General features: G+C 48.6%; 1 protein-coding gene across 11 annotated transcripts; it reads left to right on the plus strand.

The window, feature by feature from the left end:
- The first annotated feature begins 868 nt into the window (after positions 1-868).
- On the plus strand, positions 869-20,994 carry EXOC7 (exocyst complex component 7). 11 transcript variants are annotated; one of them, XM_030287624.4, is made up of 22 exons: positions 881-1,057; positions 1,844-1,909; positions 2,164-2,348; positions 3,010-3,115; positions 3,606-3,828; positions 4,887-5,054; positions 6,027-6,038; positions 10,531-10,623; positions 11,584-11,667; positions 12,847-12,992; positions 13,223-13,375; positions 13,791-13,889; positions 14,465-14,527; positions 14,852-14,918; positions 16,333-16,371; positions 17,348-17,413; positions 18,528-18,648; positions 19,056-19,151; positions 19,431-19,494; positions 20,027-20,068; positions 20,232-20,365; positions 20,743-20,994. In XM_030287624.4, the coding sequence occupies exons 1-22, from the start codon at positions 998-1,000 to the stop codon at positions 20,843-20,845; spliced, it is 2,190 nt and encodes a 729-aa protein (XP_030143484.1). In that variant the 5' UTR covers positions 881-997; the 3' UTR covers positions 20,846-20,994. The 11 variants fall into 11 exon arrangements, with proteins under 11 accessions (XP_012434070.1, XP_030143484.1, XP_072793013.1 ...); XM_072936912.1 differs by lacking the exon at positions 16,333-16,371; XM_012578615.5 differs by lacking the exon at positions 11,584-11,667.
- The last annotated feature ends 4,735 nt before the right edge of the window (positions 20,995-25,729 follow it).

Raw genomic sequence — 25,729 nt, forward strand, 5'->3', positions numbered from 1 at the left:
CTTATTGTTATTATTCTATCTGCTATTGTGAAATTATTCTCTTGTTTGCCATCCTAATTAGTCCACGTGCTCAGTCTTTCTCTTCTTTTGGGTTGGTGGGTTTCTTGGATCTGCCCCTGCTGGAATTACAATTAGTCAGAGCTGATTCAGCCCAATTGCTGAGTTGTTTTAACAGTTCCTTCCTTATCTTGGGGGTTCTGCCAAATGTCCTTGTGGCCTGTAAATTCTGCATTCTTTGTACCCTCTATCAATAGTACATCCTTCTTCCCGAGCTTTGTTAGCCTACTCTGAGATAATTTAAAAATTGTCAAACCCTAAACCTTAACAAGGCAATTCTACCAATATGCAGTTTGTTTTTCTAACACCTGCACATCACTTAGAACTTGTTGGCTGCTGTGTCTTTCCTGGATTAAATCTCCTTTATTGTCGATTAGGCTTGAAAGTACACAAAGATCAAACATCAAAGCACATCCTCTCTTAAGAAAATTTTACGCAACAGTGCCACGCTCAGGACGAGAGGACATAGCTCCAAGCTGTGCCAGGGGAGCTTTAGGTTAGAGATGAAGAGGAATTTATTCACAAAAATTGTGATTAGACAGTGGAACGGGCTGCTCAGGGAGGTGGTGGGGGCACTGTCCCTGGAGATGTCAAAGCCTGGACATGGCAGTGTCCAGGGTGGGGGGGCACGGGCTGGACCCGAGGATCTGGGAATCCAAATTAATTAATTAATTAATCCAAATTAATTTCTCTGGGTTCTGTGACCCACCGCGCCACTCCCAAGATGGCGGCGCAGCCCTCCCGCCACCCCCGACATGGCCGCGGGCATGGCAGTGCGCATGCGCCGCCACTCCCCCCGGTCCTTCCCGCTCGGCGCCACTCTCAAGATGGCGGCGGCGCTCTCTGCGCATGCCCGGTGCGCGCCGCCGCGCCCATCATGGCGGCGCGGCAGTGACGGGCCGGGCGCGGTGGGAGCGAGCGGCGGAGCGGCTGCGGCGCGATGATCCCGAGCGAGGAGGTGTCGGCCCGCAGGAGGGAGATCGAAGACAAGCTCAAGCAGGTGGGGTTGGGCTTGGCGCGCTCTGCGGGCGCTGCTGGGGCTTGGGGGCGGGCCCGCAGCCCCCTGGCGCTGCTGGGCAGACGAGGCTGGGTCTGGCCGTCCTCACCGGGCCTGGGGCCGTCCCGGGACCCCTCAAGGCGCTGATCATCCCCCTCCTGGCTTGGGAGCACCCCCGGGTTCTCTTCAAGGCCTGGTTTGCAGGGATGGGGGTATCTCTGCTCCCCACTGTGGGCCTGGGTTTCCCCTCTGAGTTCTCGGCGGGATCAGTGGGCTCTCCACACAGTCAGGTTCTCTGTGAGACCAGCCCTGACAGGCTGCAATTCCCCTCTACATGTGGGCTTTGAGGTCTCTCCACCATCTGTGGGCTTTAGTGATTTAAATCCAGCCCTTGGTGGCCGCTTTGCATCTCACACATGAGTTCCCGGTGGATTTGGAAGGTGCCGGTGCAGCACCTGTGTTGTGCTGTGGCTGGGAAATGCGTGCTGAGTCCTTGTGCTTCAATGGGAAAAGTGTTCATTTTATTTTGTGCTGATGCTCATGGCATTAAAGGGAAACAACGAATTCATAAACCCCCTGGCTCATTACATGATGTGTCCCCACCTTGGGTTACTTGCCCTGATTTCTGTTAAGAGTGGTAATATTAAAATGTGGTCACAGAATCAGCATCAGACCAAACATGGCTTGCAGCAGAGTTTACAAGGTTGGTAAAAACCTATGTGTGCTGTTTAGTGACTTAAACCATAGTGTTCAGAATTTTAGAGTATTTTTTTTACATCTTACTCGCAGGAAGAAGAAACTCTGTCCTTTATCAAAGAGAGCCTTGAGAAGAGCGACCAGCTCACCAAGAACATGGTAGGGATGTCCTTATGTTGGGCCTGGCTTTACTTTTTCTTAGGTTTTTAGGTTTATTATTTTTCAAGGCTGTTGTGGTGCCCATCTGAGGCATGTGGAGTGATGAACCAGTTTGGACTTCAGTGACTTCTGCTTAGTAGCAGAGCCCACAAAGAAAAGCTAGGGCTTGAAGATCCCTGACTTCCCAGCTCTAATTCCTACCCCACTCCACAGGAAGGAAGTTCTGAGCTGTTGGTCTCTCTTGTGGTGTGTAGGTTTCAATCCTCTCCTCCTTTGAGAGCCGTTTGATGAAGCTGGAGAACTCCATCATCCCTGTCCACAAACAGACAGAGAACCTGCAGCGCCTGCAGGAGAACGTGGAGAAGACCCTGTCCTGCTTGGATCATGTCATTAGTTACTACCATGTGGCCAAGGACACAGAGAAGATCATCAAGGAAGGGTGAGTTGAGCAGATAAATCCTGCTGGGAGCTTCATGCTGTTGGATTTTTGAGATAGAGGTGAGGGAGTTGACTCCACACGCCCTTGGTATGCTTGGTACCCTTCCCACATTGTTTCCTCAGTCCACACTGGCTTGACATTCAGCCATTTCCACAGGGCAAAGACAGCTCAGACTCTGCACTGGGATCTCTTCTAGATCTCTCAGAGGTGCTCCCATTGCAATCTCCATGAGCACTGGTGGCTTCTCTGTTTCCTTCTGACCTTTTCCCAAAGGTTTTCTTTGCCCATTGAGGTTGTTACTGCATCCAGGATGTACCAGAGCTGTTCTGGAGCCTCCTTGTCTGGGAGGGTGTTGGATGGCTCTTGTCTGAGATGGGATGTGCAGTTCCCTCTGCCTTCCATCAGGGCCTGTCTGGGAGAGGAAAACAAGGCTGAGAGTTGTGTGCTGCTCCATCACCAGTGCTGCTGCACTTGCTGTGTGGGTTGGGCATCCTGCTGTGGCACTGAGTGCAGGCAGAAGGGAATTCCTCCTAGCTAAAGAAAAGGGGATTGAGATTTCCCTTGTTTTTTTTATCCCGAGTCTGGTCTGGTGCTTTCTTGTTATTTTGTTTGTTTGTTTGTTTCTTGGGGCACTACCTTTTATTTATGCTTTTATTTTTAGCCCCACAGGGAGGTTGGAGGAATACTTGAATTGCATGGACAAAATCCAGAAGGCAGTGGAATACTTCCAGGACAACAACCCCGACAGCCCGGAGCTGAACCGTGTGGTGGGTCATGGACCTGGAACCTGTGGATGAGAGGGGGACAGACACAGCCCTGCTGCTTGTCCCCTGCTTGTCCCCTGTGGGTTTGCTGCCTGGGGAAGGTGGTGTTTGGGCACAGCTGAAGGAATAATTGCTTTGGCTTCTAGGCAGAATTTCTGCTCCTGGCATTTTGCTCTCTCTCTGTTGTGCCAGGAAGACTCTGAAAGCAGCTCTTGCGCCTGTGGAGGAGGAGTTGATTGAACCTCCTGAGCAGCTCTTGTCAGTCCTTCAGCTGCTTGAGCAGAATGGGTGATCTGTTTAAATCCCACTTGAACAACTCCCAAGCATTTCTTAAATTGAATTCACTTTAAAAGTCTCTCAGATACAGGCGTGGTTGGAGTTTGAAGCCTGCAGTACTTGACAGTGGTTAGAAAGGATGTTCTTATGAAAAAATACTCCTGAGTGACTGATTACAGAAATCCTGTTCTGCTTCTGTCCTGGTGTTTTGTGCCAGAAATCCCTCTTTGAGCGGGGCAAGGAATCCCTGGAATCGGAGTTCCGCAGTTTGATGACACGACACACCAAGCCAGTGCCACCCATCCTGATCCTGGACCTGATCAGTGGGGATGAGGAGATGGACACACAGGAGGAGATGTCCCTGGAGCACCTCCCGGAGAGCGTCCTGCACGACATCATCCGCATCTCGGGCTGGCTGGTGGAGAACGGCAGGAACCAAGGTGGGTGGTGCTGCCTCTTCTTCCCTGTGCCCATCTGGCAGCACTGGCAGGACGAGTGGTGCCTTAGTGGCACCTTTCAGCTGAGTAGTTCTGTCTTTCCAGCACCTGAAGATCCTGCTTTTATTTTTGTAGTGAGAGTGAAGTGATGGTCTGTTGGTTGAACAGAATGAGCTGTGTAAACGAAGCATAAATTATGTTAATGCAAAGTCTGTCCTGTAGCAAAAATCCTCTGCACTTGCACCTGTAATGCCTTCAGATGAAGCTGCAGCTATCCAGTGCTCAGGTTTTATAAATGTGCAAGACACTGGACACTTACTCCCATTTGGGAAATATTTATGACCAGAAGTCTTTGTATGAAATGTGACCAAGGGCAGGGGGAAAGCAGCACAGACTTTCTTCAGTCTGTACATGTCTCTCCTTTCCTGTTCTGCAGCATCAAGAACTGCCTAGAGCTTTATAGTCCTTTATTAAGTTTTTCTTCAGGACTGAGTGACTTTGTAGACTTCTACAGGAAATGTGAACTTTTACATTCATGCAGCTCCAAGAATCACCCCCCACCTCAATGATTCACTCCTGAAGGGGGGATTACTGTGCCTACCAAGTATGATGAACATCCTTAAAAGCTTCTTAAGAAATTTTCCATGATCAAAGGCAATTCCTGCATGTAGAGCATGCTTTATTAGTCAGTTTGCATTCTGCTTTCAAATGACGAGCACCTCATTAAATTCCTGAGTGGCCTGAATCCTGAAAAGTGTGTGAAGTCTCTCATGCTGGAAACAAAAAACTTGAATTGACAATGTCTTGCACAAATATCTCCTGTCAGTTCCACCATTTGGTAGTGGTGGAATTAATGTTGTTAATGGTGGGAGGGCTGGAATGAAGATTGCAGGGGAAGGGAGAAGTTTTTGAAGAAAACAGGAGAGGCTCTGGGAGGGAAGGATGCTGACTTGTGGTCCTACACCAAATGCTTCTAAGTCTATGCACGGGCACAAAGTGTCTGCTTTACCATATAGTGTTCCCTGTATGCTTGTAATCTCATTTTTACCTTGTCTCCTCAGATTTCATGACAGTTTACTTCCAAATCCGCTCTGTGCAGCTCGACCGCTCTATCAAGGGGCTGAAGGACCATTTCCGTAAGAACAGCTCTTCCTCGGGGGTGCCATATTCCCCTGCCATTCAGAACAAAAGGAAGGACACCCCCACCAAAAAGCCCATCAAGAGACCAGGTGAGTCCCCCAGGAGGGATTGCTGCACTGGGTATTAACACATCTTCAGCCTTCTCATTGCTGAGGTAGCTCTAAGGTGTGTTTTTAGGACATTTAGGTGAGATTTTGGAGGTAAGCACTTTTCTGCTCTGGGTTCAGCATTGGGATTACAGACTCTGTCAAGCCACCAGCTCTGTCTCTGGGTGCTGTAATGGGACCCTGTCTACAGGGAGGGGAAAGGCCCTAACAAAGGAGAGGAGTAAAAAGAGACCTTAGTGGGCTGTAAAAGGATTTGATCTAGAGCACCTCAGATCAAATCCAGAGCTGTGGCATATAGAATATAAATGCTGTGCCACAGCAAATAGAAAGCTCATATCTGATAAAACACCTCACTTCAGCCATTAGCTATGAATAAATTATTGTTGTGCTAGAAAGCAAGAAGCCCCCAGGAGTTGAGACAGAGATTAGGTAGGTGCCTACAAAAATGAGATACAGCATTGTCTGAAGTTTAGAAGGGCTCTTAAAGCTCTTGCCTCAGCCTGTCTTGGGAAGAGCTATGAATGTGGCTGGTGGGTTATTCCTTCTCACAATGTGGTTTTTCTGCATTTATTGCAGCTGGTGAGGTTGGTCATTCTGGAGTTTGGGAGTGTGGGGCTGGAGTTTCCCTCTCTGGAATGTGCCATCTAGTGGGAGCACAGCTGGGAGGAGCAGCAAAAGCCAGCACAGGGATATTGACCCTCTGTGTCCCAGCACTCTGTTGTCTCCTCTGTAACAGTGATCACATCAGAAAAGTTCATATTTCTGTAGGTTTACCTGGCCAGTACTCCCCTTCCATATTTTGTCCTGTGTTGTCCAAATACTCTTACTGGGTTCAGGAAAATAGTAAGAAATGTGGGTAGGGACTGGGAATGGATGGGATGGGGAAAGGGAGGAAGAAGAAATACCCATTTTAATTGTGTTGTGTTTATTTTTATAATCCTGATGTGAATGCAGTCCTCATCCCAGGTAATGTGTCTGTGTGTGTGTGTGTGCTGGCCCTGGTGCTCTCTCTCTTCACTTCTGTGTGTGGAGAGGCTTGCTGGGCCTCTTCTTGCTGCAGCAGGGGGTGTGCCTGGGATATTTGGAGAGGGAGGGCTGTCTGGGGAAGGCTGTGGCATCCAGACTTTATACCTGTGGTCTTTCAAAATCAATCTGTGCCATTGCTGCTGTGCCCTGGAGCTGTCCTTGAAAGCTGATGGAATTGGTTTGAATTTCAGTGAATTTTCCCCTGTCAGCAGAGAACTACTTGGTAAGGCTCAGAGGCACTGAAAGGTGCCAGTGGGATTCTGTAGTTGAGTCATGGGAAGCTCAGGTTGCAGATGCTTCAGATTTGGTCAACACTTCTCAGTTATCACCTGATTCTGAAAAGGTTCCTGTGTTTTTATTGCTGTGCATTCAGCATGGTCAGCAAACATTTCTGAGCAGCCTGACAAGTGATAGTATCTCCCCTGTGCTCTTAGATAAAGAGTCAGAGATGGGGGAGATCCTTTGTTTTTATGGGCAGATTATTGAAAAATCCTAGGGATTTTTTAAAAGAGCCTCAGATCTTGGATATTCCCATAGAGAGGAGCCCACACGTTAGAGAGCAGAAATTCCTACAAACAGTACTCTTCTAAAGTGGATGCATTTGGGCATCCAGAATTACTTGTTGTGAGGAAAGTCTCAGCTGTAGATGTGCCAGAAGATTTTCTTGTCTTTATGTCCAATTGGATTTTGCAAGATGGAGCAGGTCTGAATGCAGGGAGCTGAATGGTCTCAAGTGATCCATTGGGTTATTGTGCTGCCAAGAAAAAAAAGTGGCTCATTTGTCTCCAATCTTCATGAAGCAGACAGAGAACCAGACTGCAGCTCTTGAAGGACAGTGGATGTTGAGCTTCATACACCAGCCATCTGTTATGACTGCTGAATTGTACTTCAGTGAAATTAAAAATAGAGTCTTTGGGCACAGATTCACTTTTTTTCTGCAATTCCATTAGCTTTCAAGTACAGCTCTTGAGGTGGAGGTCTCACACCATCTTCACACTGGCACAGTGGCTTTCTTCAGAGCAACATTATCTGGTGGTGTTTGAGTCCCCTGGGTTTAACATTTGTTCAATTTGGACAAAGGTTTTTTTCTGTTCTGTTACTTTATTTCAGTAAGTAAAGCCAAGTTCTGCCAATCTGAGTTTCAGATAAGGGGGTTTTCTGACAGTTCCAACAAGAGACTTGATTTCCTTGGTCCTTGAGGAAGAATATCCCAGTGCACACCCCAATGCACACTTTAACCTGTTGCAAGGGGTAAATAACAAACTAAATCTGATGTGCTATAGCTTTCTTTTTACCACAAAACAAAGCACAAGAGAGGATTTAGGGAAGGTGAGGTATTAGGAGCAGGGTAACAAGGCAGAGATAGCCCCAGGGACTGTACTGAATTCTAGAGAACATGCTCCATATCCATATGTTGTTTCAGAGGGTCTTCATCTCTCTATTCCTGTGTTGTCTGTTGATGTACCCTGTGCTGTCTCCTGTTATTACACCATGCAGTTAAAAATCTGACTGCTGGAGATGCTTCTAAAGCACAGTTGTCTCCTTTTAAGTGACACTTGACAGGTCAAGTTGAGCTGATGATTTGTGGGCTTTTTCTGGTTTTAGTTTGATATTTGAAATATCAGCACTCCATCTCAGAGAGCAGGTGTATTCAGGCTCCTAAATCATCCTGCTGCAAACATATGTGCATAAAATAAAGTTTCTTTGTGATGCCTGTAGACCCTGTGCTCTCTTTGGGCTTGAGAGCAGCAGGAAGCTCTGCACTTTTGGGGAAGGATGGGGCCACCTGGCCTGGCTGCCTACAAAAGCCCGAGGGCATTGTCTGGTTTCATGCAGATTCTGCAGCTGGTGCTTGAGAAAAGAGGATGTTGCCCTGCTGCTTGGATAGAAAACTGCCTAATGGAAGAGAGAAACAAGAGAATCAGTTGCATGTGGAAAAACATCTCATGCATGCCCAAACCCCACTCTCTGGAACAATTGGGCCACAGAAGCAAAGGTTTCAGGTGGTTTTTGACCTTTGGAGTCTCTTTTCAGACTACAGGGAGGCTCTTTCCCAGTTTCCTTAGTGCTCCAGTGAGGTAGTACCTAAAGGCACGTTCAGTGGGAGAATAAAGAGCCCATTCCTGTTTCCCAGACTGATCACTGCCTGGCTTGAATGTGATGTTTTCATTAGTAGCTGAAACATAGTCCCATTTGGTTAGGGAGCTGCTTAATAGGGGAAAACAATCCTGGAACAAAAACATTTGGCTTCCACCAGAATCCATTAAAGCCTAATTATGATGCCAAGTCAGAGGGATCCAGCAGCACTCAAGTGATGCCCCCGGACACTGAACACTCAGTGTGTGTCAGTAAACACAGGTAATTGTGCTTATGCAAATAAAATGCAGCATAATCAGCTCCTGAAATTGAGAAAAAGAGGAAAAAAATATGAAAAAGAGAAGAAACCATCACGGGTGGGCTGTGAAAACATCCACTGCATACCTGTGGAGTGAGAACCTGCTCACAGCAACAGCATTTATAATGTCTGCTTGGGTTTTACACCAATTCACCCTCTATTTTTATTCTTTTGCATTTTTCCCCTCCCCTTAAATGCTTGAAAATGGGAAAGGTGGAAGAACAGTACCTGAGTTGAGCTACTCTGCAGTTGCTGGGTCATGGAAGCAGCAGTAAGAAAGAGCTCTCCTTGCTCAGAGGAGCTTGCTGGTGTGCCCAAGCTCTTGAGGTTTCTGAAAGTAACTAAGAATAAAGTGGAAATATGGGGTGTGAGAAGCATAAGGAAGCTTGGAAGAAGAGGCATAGCCCTCATATGATCATATGGCAGAAGCTTGGGAGCAAATGCCTCAGCCAGCAAGGGCGTGAGACTTCTCATCCTTCCCATCTCCCAGGTGTAGGTCATGAGGGGAGAAATTTCCTGTTAGAAGAAAATGTTTCATGGATATGAGTTTTTCTTTCTTTACAAAGTGATTGAGAACACTGAGCTGGTAGAAGGACAATATTACCAGTGAAATATTACATTTTGGGAGCCGTGTTCTGTCATTTAGTAAGTGCACCAGGTTAAGGCAGTTTGGTAATTCAAGAGGAACATTTCTCACCTGTTCTCTCCCACTGTCTGGGGGATCTGAAGTTTCCTTTCCCTTGCCATAAGTCCCTTTATGGGGTGAAGCTGTCCTGCACCCTGGAATGCTGTTCCAGGGCTGTGCAGCAGTGTGTACTTGGGCTCCCTTCAGTATTTGGGCAGCTAGCACTCATTTCCAGGCTGCACTGGGGCTCACAGTTAGTGGTGAAAGTAGAGATCCTCTGCATGTTTGAAGTATTTATTACTTCATAGCGGAAGAACAATTCTGAATTTTGGCAGCAGCATTTTTATGGTTTTGGCTTCTTCATTTTACTCAGCCCAGTTCTGTTTCATTTGGGTCTCCTATAGAAACCCCTTCCACCTTCCCAAAACTTCCAGTTCCCTGTTGTGCAGGCAACAGCAAAGGTCTGCTATGGGAGGGTGTCGGTGTGCTTGTGATAATTGTAGCTTGTTGCATGACAGCTAACCTTTTAATGTGGAAACACTGCCTAGGCTTCAGTTGTCACATTAATGCTTTGTTTTGTGCTTTCCAGCTCTATATCCAGCACTGTCTTTTGTTCAGTTCTGTCTGGTTTTTGTGTGTTGAAAGTATAAATCTTTTAACCCAGTGTTATTTTTTTTTTCCATGGTTTTAATTGATTTGCAATTCTTTGGAAGAGAAGTGTCTTGGGGATTAGGGTGGCTTAATGCAAGTTACACATGGGTGGGCAGCATCCATTATTCTGGGATTCCTCTGATGGGAATTTCTGCTGCAAAAAAAGCCCAGAGGTTGTCACCCTTTTACTGCTTCCTTTACCATTCCTTGTCTTGGCTCTGGGGCTCCTGATGGCTCTTTATTGATTATGCTCAGAAAATACCCCTCAGAAAGGCACCTCTTACTAAGTGACTGCAGTTGTGGCTCCAAGGAGCAGGCAGTGTGTTACCAGACACAAATTGTCCACATGCAAAGCCCTGCTTCCACAGCTGAGGAAAAGCAGCAAACCTTCTTGCTGTGCTTGGATGTGGAGCACCAACTTCAATAAACCCATTACAGAGAAGGGAATTTCATGCCTTCCCTTCTCTGGTTGTGTTTATCACCCAGCCATACCATGCAGTGTCTCCAAACTGATTCTGTATCCTTGGCTGCAATTTATGCCCCCAGCCTCAAAGCAGGGAAGCATTCTGGAAATGCCATTGTATCTGCACACTTGGACATGAGTTTGGGGTTCACGTTCCCGTGCTGAGCATCCTCATTGCTGCCCAGCATCCTCTTGCTGGGCCCAGGTGACTTGCTGGTGGAGGGCTGGTGTTCTGGGTTTGTTTTCTTTCACTCATTTTCTAGGTCTTCTTGTCTCTTCTCTCTGGTTCTGGTGACAGGCACGATCCGTAAGGCTCAGAACCTTCTGAAACAGTACTCTCAGCATGGTCTAGATGGGAAAAAGGGGGCCTCTAACCTCATTCCTATGGAAGGTAATCACAGCTCAAGCCACTTCACCCTTGACTTTCTCTGTGTATCAGTCTTGCTTTCCCATGTGGGGCTTCCATTACTTCAGTGTTGGTGAACAGCATTGGATTGGGGAACCAAGGAGATGCTGGAGGGCCAAATAATTTTGTTTTATTTACTCTATATATTCAGAATTTACTATCTGAATTTCAGAGTCTCCATAAGCATGAGTAGAGGTGGAGAGGACTATTACCTCTAACGTTGACCCACCACAGCCTCCTGGGTAATGGAAGCTCTGCTGACATCTGCTTGTGGTGTTCCTGTTCTCGTCTTTTTGCCTGGAACTTGAGACATTCAGTTTCCTAGTGACCTTTCCAAACCTGGTGCTGAAGTGTTGGACCACAGGTAGCTCAGTGCATTGTGCCTGTACATCTTCTCTGTGCAGACCTGCCTAAATGCTTGACTCCTGTTTTCTGACCTCCTCTGCTCCTAGAGGTTGTGCCAGATAAGGGAGAAGATGCTTCAAAACATCTCTAAGATAATCCTGCCTCCTGCTATGAATCCATCCTAAGCAGGTCTCTTCAGCATCTGTGCTGCAGCCTGCTAAACCCCAGATGGTGACTAACATCACTCACATGGGGGAAAATCCTCATGCTGAGCAGGAGAGGGCCTTTGAGTTCGGATTTTTAATGGTTGTGGGTAAAAATTGGACTCTGATGCCTGCAATCCCATTCAGAACATATGGCAGGAGGTTTAAAGGACTCTTGTGGTCCAAGAAACAACTTAATTCACACTTCTCATCAGGTTTCAAAGGGTTGCTACCGCTCTGTAGCCCAACAAAAGGATTTGGTCAGGAAGCATTCCTGGGACCGTAGGGAAATAGGTGTCCACCAGATCAAATAAGCCAGGCTTGAAGCAGCTTCCAGCCAGAGTGAGCATCCTTGCTGTGACCACCCTGGATAAATTGCGCCTTCTGTTTGTGCCAGCTGCCATCTCACTAGGCCATGAGCATGACTTACGCGTTAAGCACCTTTCCGATGCCCTGGGTGACAAGCACGGGCCGGCTGCAGGTAAGTACCGGGGTGGCCCTGGGAGCCAGCTGGTCCCCCCTGCTTCCCAGAATGTTCCACTGCTCTGGTGTAGCCAGGGCTGTTCCTCTCTCTGGGCAGTCCTGAAGCATGAGCCTCCTCTGGCTAAGAAGCTCTGGCTCTTCTCAGTAGAATTCACTGCTACTAATCACACTCTCTAAGCCCTCAGACAAAGAACCCAACTTTGTCCAAGCAAAGGTCACCATGTTGAGGGACATTTTCTTGTAGATGGCTGCTGGCCTTTGGGTGCTGAAGCAAAGCAAGCAGGAAAGGGAGCAGTGCAGCACACCCTACAGTGCACCACTGCACAGCAGGCAGTCTGTGTCTCCTCTGCTGACCAAAACTTCTGAAATATAAACCTGAAGGACCTGTCAGCATGGGGAAGAATTGGTTCTTTTTCCATCAAAAGTCTGTGGGAGGAGAGAAGCAGCAGCCTATAGCTTAAAGAAGGCCTCTCTGTGTCATCTTACTCTCTTGCAGGATGGGGTCTGTCTGTGTCTGCATCCAGCAGTGGTTGGCATGGGTTGGTTTTGGCCCTTTTATCACTTCTCATGCCTACCATGTAGGATCTTTGATAGATCTTTGACTGAGATATTCATATTTCAAGACTGAGATATTTGAATTTGTATGCAGCATTGTATGGCAGATAACTCACCTAGCTGTGCTGATATTCCTGCTTCATAAGATGTAAATGTTCATCAGCCTCGTTTTTTATCTTGTTACTGCAAGTGGGAAGAAGCTGCCTTCCAGGACAGCCTTTTATTTCTCAGAAATGTTATTGCCAAATGGCAGTTCATCTGCATGATGGATGGAGATAAGGAATTCTAAAAATACAAGCAGAGATGTTGAATAATTCACCTCAGACCTTCCTGAGTTTAGTACTCTGTGTTCAAGCCCTTGATTAAATTTAGTCTGTATCCCAGAGGAGCTCCAAACTTCACTTCTGTCATGAGGCTGGAAAGAGGTGGTGCCCTGATGTGCATTTCCTGAGCTGTGGGTGGCTTTTCCTGCCTCCTGCAGGGTACTCAGAGGTTCCCACACACAAAACCAGGGCAGTAATGGTGAGAAGATGACTTGTTCTCACACATGCAAAGCCAGAATCAGCTGTCCCAGAAGAACCTCGTGCTCCTTGTGTAAACCAAAGGCATCTTGCCCTTGCAGGGAGGGACGACGTCTTCGACATTGAGATCGACGCGTACATCCACTGCGTCAGTGCCTTTGTCAAACTGGCCCAGAGTGAATACCAGCTCCTGACAGAAATTGTCCCAGAGCACCACCAGAAGAAGACCTTTGATTCTCTCATCCAGGTCAGTTGAGCCTCTGTGCTTGGAAAGGATGCTGCCTTGTCCTCCAGGACCTGTTGAGGGAGCCAGGGTCTGTACAAAGCCTGGAGAACATGTGCTCAGAGTCCCTCACTGGTACCACAAATGATGTATCAGCCAAATGGTCATCTGGAATGGGTGTCCTGCATTGAGCCCTTTGTGCTGCCTGAGCAGAAGCCCTGTTCCTTCCTCATGAGTCTCTGGCTTTGTTGCAGGAGTCATTGGATAACTTGATCATGGAGGGTGATAACATTGTCTCAGCTGCTCGAAAAGCCATCATCCGACACGACTATTCAGCTGTGCTCACCATCTTCCCCATCCTGAAGCATCTCAAGCAGATGAAGCCGGAATTCGACCAGGTCTTGCAGGTAGATGTGATGGGATTGGAGAGGGTCCTGTGGCTTGTGTTATCTGGAGATCTTTTTGAAATGGATTATCACAGTGGCTTTGAGCAAAGCCATGCTGCTTCTCTCCCCCAGCATGGACTGCAGTTGCACAAGTGCACCTTGCTCCTATCTGAGCTGGGGGGCCAGCAACTCAGCATCCCTCAGCAGCAGCTCTTTTCAGTTCAAGTCCTGACCTCAATGGACCGCCACAACATCTGCCCTTTCTGCCTGGAGAATGTGGGATTTCATGTGTTGTTGATGTTGCTGTAAATATTCTTCTGGCATATGGGGAGCTGAGAATGAGATGCTGGCGTGGGGTATGAGGTGGGGTTTGTGCTGGGTGGAAGTTCAGATACTATTTGTTTTCCTTTTCTGATCTATTGCGGAACTATTCCAGGGAACTGCAGCAGGCACCAAGAACAAACTGCCAGGGCTCATCACTTCCATGGAGACCACTGGTGCAAAGGCACTGGAAGAGTTTGCAGACAACATTAAGGTAGGATTCTCCTCAGTGGTCTCTGATCAGCTTGGAAGAGGGTTTTTTGGAACAAAACCTCTAGTTTAGCTTTCAGCTTTCCATGAGACCGTGTAGTTTCTGGCTGAAGCAGGAACTTGCTGGATTGCTTGGTACAGTCAAATACCAAATGCTTGATGCTGGTTTCAAACACAGAAGGCCTTTGCCTAAGATCCTTAACAGGCATCCTACAAATAATTTGACATGAGCATCCAGGCCTCTGCAGACACCAAGTTTATCTCATAATTAATTCTATTTAAACAGAAAGGAAAATTTCTGCCTTGAAAAGTTTTGGAGGACTCATATTAAGCTGTTTCTGTGTAAGATGGGCTTGGTGAATGGTAGGTGAGCTGAAGGTGTGATGTCACATGCTGAACAGAGCCCTGAGGTTCTGGTAGCTCTGGTTTCTGAGCACCAGGAGATGGCACTGTAAGAGCTGGGCCTGAGGCTGTTGGGAGTGGCTGGATGAAGAAGCCTTCAGCTCACTTGTAGCAGCAGTTGTATTGTAGGTGTCTCCCCTTACATGCTCACCTTATGTCTGTCTCTTCCCTTTTTAGAATGATCCAGACAAGGAGTACAACATGCCAAAAGATGGGACAGTTCACGAACTCACCAGCAATGTACGTGATGATGATTTGAACCATCCTTTGTGGAAAACAGCTTCTGAAGGAGTTTTAAAAAGAGCAGTAGGGAAAATTCCTAAATTAAGGTGTCTCAGCATTAACAATTACACAATTACCTGGTTTCCGTGGCAGGATGAGCTGGTGACCCTTGCTCAGCTGTGGTGGAACTGTGTGGGGAAAACCCAGCAGTTCAGAGGAGTGTAGTGATTTGTTTCTTGAATGCCTCTAAGTGTGGGGGTTAAGTGGTTTTTTATGATCCTTAATAGCAGACCACTGGAGATGTAATGTTGGTTGCTCCTAAATTCCCTCCCTTGTTTCCAGGCCATCCTTTTCCTACAGCAATTACTGGATTTCCAGGAGACAGCCGGTGCCATGCTGGCCTCACAAGGTATGTACGTGCATGGGGCTTGCTTGGGCATGCAGTTCCTTCCTCAGATTCCCTGGACATCTTCCCTGAAGTGACCAAGCCTCAACATGCACTGTGAGCTTGTTTTCCTCCTGTCCTTCACCCTGTGGTTTGTCTTGTCCTCTGATCTGCCTTGACCACATAGTTGATTGTCTGGAGAACTCCAAGGGATGAAGAGTTCCCTGCTGGCCTTCCACACTTGCTCCTGGCAGGTACAATGAAGATGGTGTTTACTGCTGGTGTGCTCTTAGAGGGGATGCCTGGGTCTTTTAGCTCCAAGTCTGGCCTTGGCCTAATGCTGTGTGACTGTACTGGAGTGAGGATGGCTGCTCCAGCTGGGCTCTGTGTGTGAACAGCACCATCCTCTGCTCAGAGTACAACATCAGCAGCAAGAATCTCCTCAACCTTGAGATGTGGGCAAGCTGGGACACTGGAACCATTTGTGCATCGTGTCAGACAAGTTTTAGTTCTGTTCCTCAGGCTGCTGAAGAGACACACTGTGGAAATAAACGCATAGATGAGAAGCTGAGAGCTGCTCATGTAGTAGGGTGGTGCTGCTTATCAGCTGGAGTGGGACTCTTGGTTCTGTGCAGAGCAGCAACTCCAGGCTCTCCAGTGAGCTCTTGGCCTTGGCAGAGCTTGTGCTTTCAAGGAGGTTGGAATAGAGCAGCCTGGAGATTCAGGGGGCAGAGGGCACAGAGGAGGCACAGACTGGAGAGGGTTAAAGAGCCCATTAGCAGCAGAGATAGGAGGAAGCTTAGAGCTGCCTCCAAACTGTTACCTGCAAAGTTCAGTTTGGAAATCTTGCTAATTCTAAACTCAAACTAAGATGTCTCTGCTTTTGCCCCATCTCTTCTAGCACTGCCTTGGGCCTTTTCCACTTGCAAGCTCACTATGCTCAGGTCCTTCTAGGCCTTGGCTCTTTCTCCTTGACCAAAGAAATGGTCTGAAATTTTTCTTGGAACAGCTGTTTCCCATGTTGTTCCCTGAATAGTGATGTCAGCACCGTTTGGAAGTCTTGACAAGTTGTCTTGAAGTGAGATCTCTCTTAGCTGATTGAAAAGTCAGCATAGATGTGAAGTAGCTTGGCCTTGAAAGTGGGTTTGGACTGATTTGGAATGAGGTGTTGTGCTAAATACAACCAATAACAATGCAAACAATGTCTCCAGCAGGGGAAGGAGGTTGGACTCTGCCTTTCCTCTGTGATTTCCATTCCATTTGTGGCCTTGGAGGGACTCCTGCCTGCTCTTCTGTGCACCTGCCTGTGGCTGCTCTGTGTTAATATCTGCTTTGTTCTCAAAGGAATGGTGGTCTCTAACCTGTCTTTTTGCACTTTTGCATTTCTCTTTCTCTCTCATCCCTCCCCTTTTCTCTCTGCTCTGCCTAATCTCTGTAGTTCTTGGGGACACATACAATATTCCTTTAGATCCCAGAGGTAAGCAAACTTACCCACACCTACCTGTTCATATTGCCTCAGACTCTGGTGATGGATGTTAATTCTTTATCCTCCAGCAGTTGTAAATAAATAAACACGTAATTGAAAAGGGGGAGAAGGGGAGGGTAAATAATCCTTGCCAGTGGGCCAGAGAGAATAGGGAGGGCTTGTCAGCAGCAGACAATGAGGGATGCCACAAGAACTGAAACAGGCTCAGGATGGCACAGATTCTCTTTGGCACAGGTAGCAGATTGGCCCAGCTGGTGTCGTGCTTTATCCCATGTGCACTCAGCTCCTCATTGTCCAGCTCCCAGCAACAGGAGCCTCAAGGCCTTTCCCATGGGGTGCTGGTGAACTCGGACCACCCGAGCTAGGTCTGACTGCCAAACTCTCTGGAGGGGGCAGGAGGAGGTGGCCATCCCACGTGTCTTGTGGGCCTCATGCCCACAAGCCCTTGAGGGCAGAAAGGCATCTCCAGACGGAGGAGCATGTGCCAGCCTGGAGTCTCAGTCCCTCCTAGAGCCAGGCAGGCCCTGTCAGCAACCATGGGGATGGCTGAAGCTTTCCAGAGCCCTTCTGCTTGTTTCAATTACTGTTGTGTGCTTGCTGTTAACAGCTCCAGCTCATTGTTCTCTGATTGCCAGTTTCTAGTGCTTACCAACGCTTTTCAGGCTGGGGGAATGGATGGGGAGGAGGAGTTTTATGATTCTTTCTGATCAAAAGGATGTTCCCCGAGCATCTGGAAGGAAAGGAGATATTTGTGCCGGGGTGCTCTGCACTGGATGCAGACACAAGGACTGAGGGGCAGAGCCCTTGCCCCCTGGATGAGCTGCTGACAGTGGGCTCTGAAGCAGGAGATATTTCACTGTCAGTGGGAGTTAATTCCATAGCAACAGGGATGAGGGATAGAGGCAGGCTGACTACACAACCCCCCTCTTCCCAGGGCATGTTAACTGGCCTAAGACTTTCCTTTCAGAGACCAGCTCCTCAGCCAGTAGCTACAGCTCAGAGTTCAGCAGGCGGCTGCTGAGCACCTACATATGTGAGTACCCTGCACACCTTTGCTGCCTTAGGATTTGAGCTTTTGTATTTTCATGTATTTGTAATCCTGCAATTCTTTAGTGTTTAAACTCCATATACCGTGTTAGCTACTACTTTCCCATTTTGGTCAGACAGAACAATTCCTCTCTAGTCCTGGCAATCAAGGCCGCCTCACTGCCTCAGGCCCTGAGAGATGTAAACAAAAGTGAGTTTACATCACTTTGTAATGTGAGCAAAACATTACAAAGTGATGTAAACTCACTTTGTAATGGGAGCAAACTTTGGGTAAATTACTTCATTACCTGAAGCTGTAATTGGAAGATTTACCCCCAGTATGTAAATGGACCAAACTTATAAAACTGTGAAAATCTGTGACCCACTGTCCGTTTTTGGGTGTAGCCCCAGGGGAGGGGCTGGAATGTACCTGGAGGCCCTTCAGTAAATATAACTGCTTTTTATTATTTTAATTTTGTTGAGCCTCTGTTTTTAGGTAGCCCCTAGAAGGCATCAGCTTCCTGCTTCTGCCCCATGGACAAGCCTTTACTGGGCTCGTTCCTGGGTGAAAAGCACAGGCTGTGTCTCTTCTCCACGTGATCTTTCCACATTTGAGCTGGAGTCTGATGGGAAGGATGAAAAAAGGGTCAGACTGAGAGTTTGGCTGTTAGAGTAAGACAGGACAAAGCACAGTGCAGCAGCTCACTGTGCTGCAGAGCTGTTCCCTTAAACCTTTGTCACCTTCAACCCCATGAAGGCTCCCAGCTGCCAAAGGGGAGTTTTAAGGAAGTGACATCAGTGATTTCTCTTTCTGTTACAACTGAGATCAGGTTCTTCAGCTTCTGAGACCTGAGCTTGCATTGTGGCAGGTTCTGGGAGTTCCTCTGAAGCCAAAGTGCACCTCCATTGTCAAGGCATGGAAGGCAGTAGTTTTCAGAGAGGCTCTGGTGACTTGCTGAAGAAAAATCTGTGTAAGGGCTGTTAAGTACATGTGATTGTAGCCTTTGTACAGGCAGTCAGGCACATGCTGTTCACTTTGCTGTGGGCCCACAGCTTGGTTTGCTTTGTCAATAATTAGTTTCAGTGCAAAACTTCTTGTTCTGTGTTTTTCCCTCTTTAAGGCAAAGTTCTGGGCAACCTGCAGCTTAACCTGCTTAGCAAATCCAAGGTTTATGAAGACCCAGCTTTGAGTGCCATTTTTCTGCATAACAACTACAACTACATTCTGAAATCTCTGGAGAAGTAAGTGTGTGTCCTGAGTGAATGTCCCTCAAGTCCAAGACTGAAAGGATGGTTTTGGAGCAGAGCTATGCATTGAGGACACTTACTTGCCAGCCTCATATCTGCTTTTTCTTCTGTCCTTGAAACTGCCTCTTTGAAGGTTTTGCAGTATTATAAGCCTCATGTTACCTGAGAGTGGAAGATAAAAGCATTAGGAAATGCCTTAGGTTTTAGAGCATCCTTTGATCATGGGAGGATTGAGGATGCAGCTGTGGAAAGTAACTCAGATTGCTTCTGTCTCGCAGTGTGCACATTTCAAGGAACATTTTATTGTGAAGGGCTGAAAGGAACTTGTTGATAGGGGTTGAAATGCTGCCATCCTGAGAGCAGCTGGCTCAGATGCTTCCTCAGGTTTCCTGCTCTTCCAGGTCTGAGCTGATCCAGCTGGTGGCTGTGACACAGAAAACAGCTGAGAGATCCTACCGGGAGCTCATTGAGCAGCAGATCCAGACCTACCAGCGCAGGTCGGTGACATCCTCTGCCTCTGCCTTGCTTTTGTCATTTGGGAGCTCTTTGGGAGCTGCTGGAGCAGTGGGAGAGATTCACCTAAACCAGAAACTTGGCTAAAACCAAGGCGGAGTATGTCTGGTTTCCAAGCAGTTAATCCATCCTGGGAAGGGGTCACTGTGGGAAGTTTTGGGGTGTATATTGCCTGAGTTGGACTTTGGGTCACGGGTGAAGACAGAGGTGCTCTGTAGAGGTGTGAGTAACTCTGCTTCTCTCCCATCTCATTGCAAATGCAGCTGGTTGAAGGTGACAGATTACATCTCGGAGAGAAACCTGCCTGTCTTTCAGCCAGGAGTGAAGGTGAGAGGATGGGCAAGGATGGGCTTGACACAATGGAAGTTGCCAGAAACACCATCTCTTTTGTCATAAAAAATTCTCAGAAACCTTCTTCATGTGTCATGCCAGTATCACTCTGCAGAGTGACCACTGTGGCTGGCACAAGTGGACAGCAGCAGTGCCTTCTGATCCCCCTTGTCCTAGATTCATCCAAGTCTTTTAATCTCTGCCTCCATTCTTACATATTCACCAGAATATGGTGAGGCAGACGCCTCTATTCTGGATTTTCAAAACCCTGAGATGTTCCCTTGGAAAGGACTGGAAGCATGAAAAGTCTATTTTATGTATGTTCTGGCTGAAGATTATCCTTGTTAAACCTACTTCAGCTGAGTGTGGTGTGTGCTGCTCTCTGCATCTGTCTCCTCACTGCTGGAGGAGAGGGAATCCAAACCAAGTGCTGGATATTGCTTAGGTTGGATGGGGAGTTGTGGGCAAACACTGGTGTTGGATATTTATTTCTGGAGATGAAATAAGATGCTTTCCCTCCTTGTTGCAGCTCAAGGACAAGGAGAGGCAGATGATAAAGGAGCGCTTTAAGGTGAGGAGGTGTTGGATGGTGTCAGAACATGCCCTGGTTGATTGGGACACAGATCTGCCTGAGGAGGAGACCTCTTGGTGATCAGCAGGGAGGGGAAGGAGCATCAGACTGGATGTGGAGATGTGATTGCAGACGGGATGCTCACTGAGTTTCCCTTGGACAGGGTTTTAACGACGGGCTGGAGGAGCTGTGTAAGATCCAGAAGGCCTGGGCAATCCCAGACATGGAGCAACGGGACAAAATCCGCCGGGCACAGAAAACCATTGTGAAAGAGACCTATGGTGCCTTTTTGAACAGGTGAGACCCCCTGCAGCACTGTCCTCTCCTCTTTGGGTTTACTGAGGTCTTTGGGGCCTTGCATCACCTGAGCAAGCCACTTTGCTATTGTCCTGTCTTAGCTTCTCTACTTTGCACACTCAGACATCCCCAAGCTGACCTTGAGTATTTGCAGGCATCTGCTGTCACCCTGATTCCTTGGTCAGTGAGCACAAAGCCCTGAGCCACTCTGGGCTGTTCATGTTTGTGAGGCCAGTTGTAACCAGGTCATTTGCTCTACACAGGATACTCTGTCACTGGAGTGGGGCGTGCTGGAGTGGGGCTGATTTGTGACAGAGGAGGGACCAGTGAGTCTCTTTGCTGTGTTCCAGTTATTTGTCACCTGTTTTCTTTTGTAGATTTGGCAACGTGCCCTTCACCAAGAACCCTGAGAAATACATCAAATACCAGGTTGACCAGGTGGGGGAGATGATTGAGAAGCTGTTTGACACATCAGCATAAATTTCCAGCTGTTGTGAATTCTCCAGCTGCCAAGTACAAGCCAGTGCTCTCTCAGCAACCCTGGGGACTCCCTTTCTCCCCTGCCCCATTGTGGTGGGTAGGGTGTTATACTTGTATTTATCAGATTTATAAACCTGTGGAAACACTAACTCCTGGCTGTCTTTGCTCTGGGTCCATGGGATAAGGCAAAGTCTGCCCTGTGGGCTCCTATGTTGGCACATCTGCCTCACCTGGGTTTGTATTAATGCCTTGATGTGCAGCAGACATGGGGAGGCTGTTTAAAAACAAAAAGAAAAATACACGTCCGAAAAATATGAGTATAGCCCTTTTGGTAAGGGCAGGAGGCTGTGAGCTCCAAATGGTGCCACCTGCTTCCCTGATGGGTTTTGGGAATCTCAGTTCTGTAGCATCCCAAATTATTTTCACATTGTTAATCTCAACAGTTACTTAGTTCAGTGATGGGGCTTGATGCTGCTTCTGGGGTTTGGGGGTGCCTGGCAGGGCTGCAGTCCAGTCATGTACAGGGATGTTCTACCCCAAAACCAGACCTGTATCAGTGCTCTGTTCCACGTGAGGCCGTGGCAGTGGGGTGATGGCAGGGCCTGGAGCTGTGACAGCGCAGTGAAAGCAGAGGGAGCTCCATTGTGGCCTGGCTGGGTGCTGCTCCTTATTCACCTGAGGCAGAGCAAGTGTTCCCATAGTAATTTCTACTCAGCACCGTCCTCCCATCCCTGTTTTTCTTTCTCCTGTCTTCTTAAATCTGATGCATCTCTTCTCTGCAAGCAGCCAAACCCATTCCCTTTGTTTAACCCATGGGTATGACATGAAGAGCAAGTGCTGCTCTCCCACGTGCCTTGGAGCATTCCTGGCAGGCTTTGCTAGGGGAGCTGGACTCTGACACTTTGCACCAAGGCTTTTCAGAGTGCTGGGGCACCTGTGTTGTACCTGTGCTCTCTGGCCAGGCACTTCCTGCTCCCCTCTCCCTCTCTCCTGCTGCCTGCTCCATTGTTTGCCTGTAACAATTGAAACACAGGGTTTCCATAGAGCAAGGAGCACTCACAATAGCTGCTGCTTTGCAGTCTGGAGCAAATGCATTATTCACCTGAGCAGTGTTTGCTGGTGTCTGATTAGCCCAGCAGTGGAAGAGCTGTTGGATGTTAGAACTTGGATGAGAGCACAGGTCGTGCTCAGACCCAGCTGCCTGCCTGGGCTGTGCCTCCTCAGACAGATGTTATTCAGGCAGCTCGTGCCCTTTCTGAACCTCTGACCTTCTCTTCCTCAGCCTGAAAACAGCAGTTTTGCCACGCTCATCCAGCCCAGAGCTGGACCACGGTGTGAATTCAAGTCTTAACCACTGCATCTGACTGTTTTTATGTGTCTGACCATGCAGGCTCACAGTGCCAACACAAGAGCCCTCCCTGCAGAAACCTTCTTCCTGCTGTCAAATCTCAAATGTCTGTGGAGATCTGAGATCTTGTACTTGCTGTTTTTAACCTCTGCCAAATCCAAGAGCCTCTGGAGGCTGGCAGGCGCCTGGCAGTGTTTTTATACATAAGCAAAGCTCTGCTGACTTGTGTTTTATGCAGTGTTGAGTCTGCTGGATACACACCCTGACATTCACCAGGAGCTGGATTCCATCTTTAAGGGTCTGATTTTGACACTGCAGCAGTCTGATAATAATTTCTTTCTTGAGGAGAGTGTGTGGAATTCATGCTGAGCTGTAAAACATGTTTTATTGCAGCTGATCCCAGGGCGAGGCAATTCACCCAGAACGGTCACAGGGAAAGCCAGGAGAGGGGAGGGGGAGCTTTGCCTGCAGCTTTACTGGAGCACCTGAGCTTTAGTCTGCAGGAGCAGAAATCCTTCCTGAGCTGATGCTTTTGTGCCAACCTGTGCCTAAAGAAAATGCGTGAGATCATTCAGGGGTCTGGGGTAGGGCCACATCCTGTTCTCCAGAGGCTCTGGGAATGCCTCTGCATGGCCCCCACCACAAGAGGCCTTTCTGGGCTTTGCTGTCAGCCTGTTGCCCCAGGAAAGCAGAGCAGGGTTGGGGGGCAGATGCAGCCAAAGATGGGATGTAAAATATCCCCCTCCCTCCTTTACCAGCACCCAGAGCTGACTGCATTGTTTCTATCCCTACCCAGGGATGCCCTGGCTGCATACGGGGGTAGGAGGCTGCTGGGGGCTGAGAGCTGGGCTTGGGGATATCTGTGCAGTGAGGAGGAGCTGGAGGTGGTGATTCTTGGGTGAACAGGTAACTTGAACTGCTCCCAGGTGGGAATCAAGACCCTCATTTCCCTGAGTTAAAGGGAAACCTGAGCCACCTTGTCCCTGTTCCCTAAATCCAACCTCCCTCTCAGCTTGGCTGTAAGCATTCCCTCACTGTGCCTCTCTCTGCACAGGGGGAATGTGGGGAGTCAGACCTGCTTTGGGAGCAGCAGCACGTTTTTTCCTGAGCCACCCCTTGCTCAGGGTGGGAGCGGGGGAGCCTCCAGGCTGAGCTCGTGTCCAACACTGTGCAGCGCCAGGGGAGGGCTCCATGTGCTCCCTGGCTTTTTATGGTAAGGAATGTGTTTGCAAGATGTTAATTAACAGCAACCATGGTGGCCAGCACAGCCTGACCCTCTCACAGCTGAGCCCTTCATGCTGAGAGCTGAGAGTGCAGCCTGGAGTCATGCTTAGACTGTGGCAAGGGGCCACAAATGGGGCTGAACCCCCTCTGCCTCCCCTTTTGCTTCCCCCAAGGCTCTTGTGGGGTCTGACACCCTTCCCTCACCTGCTGTTCTGCCCTGACACAGGGAATGTGTCTCTAATATTCAAGGTTTTGGGGCCAGAGCCCCATTTCTCCCTTGTTTATTTTTTACTTGCCCAGCACCCATGCTGGGGGCTGTGCCAGGGTCTGGGGGTGCTATCTGCTGCCTCCTCAGACTGGGGAGCAAATTTGGCAGAGTAAGTATTTGAAAACAAATCCACAAACCAAAATTAATTCTCTGACCCTAGTGATAAATCTCTGTGGAAAGCTCACTGGAAAACTCACACTAAGTGAGGTTTCAGCCAAGTGTCCCTCATCTCCCTGCCCACTTGGGCTTGATGGGAGCTCAGTTTAGCCTATTCATTTTTCACTTCCAGTTAAATACGCTTTTATTAAATTGTAACTGGAACATAAGGACTCGCAGTGCTCTTAATTTAAGATAAAACCTCCCAAGGGAATAGACCACAGCCCATTTCTCTCAGCTGGGAGCATGGTGAGTGTCAGCAGATCCTGATGCTCTTGTCTTTTCCATCTGGACCTGATATGCTCTGTTATTTGAGGGGGGAAGTAGCTTCTAATTATGGTTTTGTGTTGGCAGCACAACCTTGTGTTTGCCCTTGGAGGGCCCATGGCCTGGGAGAGGGGCCACAGTGATGCTTTGGGCTGGGAGCTGAGTTGGAGGTGTCCTGGGATGTGTTTTCAGAGTGGTTGTAGCTTGGCTGGGCAGCTCTAGAGCTGTTAGCAGGGCAGGGCAGGGTCAGCCACGGGCTTGGGAGGCTGTTGGAAAGGCTGGGGTGGAAGGATGGGGGAGCAGAATCAGTGTCTCTGACAGGGGGCATGGGGATATTGCACCCTGTGCCATGCCAGCACAGGGACCTGTGCCCTTGTGATGGTGAGCCAACATCTCCATGCCCAAGGTGAGTGGATTGAACCCCTCAGTGTGTGTGGGATCCATTGGAGGCAGATCCTGTGGCTCTCAGAGCAGAGGCAGATGAGGGCATGAGGAAAGTAGAGCTTTTAGCTGAGTTTGTGCAGCTGCTTCAATGTTTTCCCTGCCGGTGAAGGTTTGAACAGGGAGATAAATGCAGATGTAATTAATGGAGCTGCTTATATGCTGCTCTCTGTGACTTATGCTGGGAACAGGACTAGACTAAATATCACCATCACTGATAGGAGGAGGTGGCCAATTTATGGCCCTCTCTGTGGGGAGAGGAAGATCTGGTTATAATAACACTCAGCAGGGAAAAAGAAATGTTTTATAGTCAAAAGCTTCTCAAGAAAAAAAGGCCAAGCACTGGGGCTGGGTGAGGAGGGCTGGGGAGAGCCAGGGTCCTGTACAGAAACACCCACCCCAGTCCTGGGGAGCTCTGCCATGGGGGTTTCCAACAGTGAAATCTGTGCAGGCAGACTTAGATCCTCTGTAATGGCAATTTATAGAGACATGACTTTGATGGGGGCAGTTGGGGTGCACAGCTGGGAATTGCAGGGATGCACAGCACTGCTCAGCCCGGCTCCCCTGCCCTTTGGCCACCACCAAAAGGAAGGATTTCACTTCCAGCCCTTGGCTGGTGGCAGTCACAGGGCTCAGGCACCCGTGGAGCCTTTGCAGGGTTAATTGGTGGGAGTGTGAATCACAGCAGCCTCTTGTGGGCAGCTGCACTCAGCGGGTGCAGTGACATTCCTGTCCCCCTCCAGGGATGTGCTCACCCATATCCTCCATCCCCCTCAGCTTCCCTGCATCCAGCAGGACCCACCACCCCCCAGCCTCGCCTCTGCTGAAGCTGTGGGGCCTCCCAAAGGAGCTGGACACGGCAGGTGGGATGGAGGGGCTTTATTGAGGCTTCCCTGGCTTGCTGGGCACCCCCAGCTCTCACACAGCCCTGGCTGGCCCGTTCAGGGGAGCAGTGTCAGTGCCCTGCTTGTCTCCACGAGCACCCTGCCTGCTTGAGATGCTGAGCTGTCCCCAGGTTGTCCAAATGCATTCAAATCCTTTCCCTGCCATGGGTCCATGGCTGTGCTTCCCTGGCAAACAACCTCCCACCCCTTGGTCCTTGCTGACCTTCTGTGCTTCACTCCTGGACTTTCCTACCTGAGCTGGGTTTGTGCCCAATGCAGCTCCTAAACCAGGACAG

Source organism: Taeniopygia guttata, chromosome 18 (assembly GCF_048771995.1).
Source record: "Taeniopygia guttata chromosome 18, bTaeGut7.mat, whole genome shotgun sequence".
Taxonomy (NCBI): Eukaryota; Metazoa; Chordata; class Aves; order Passeriformes; family Estrildidae; genus Taeniopygia; species Taeniopygia guttata.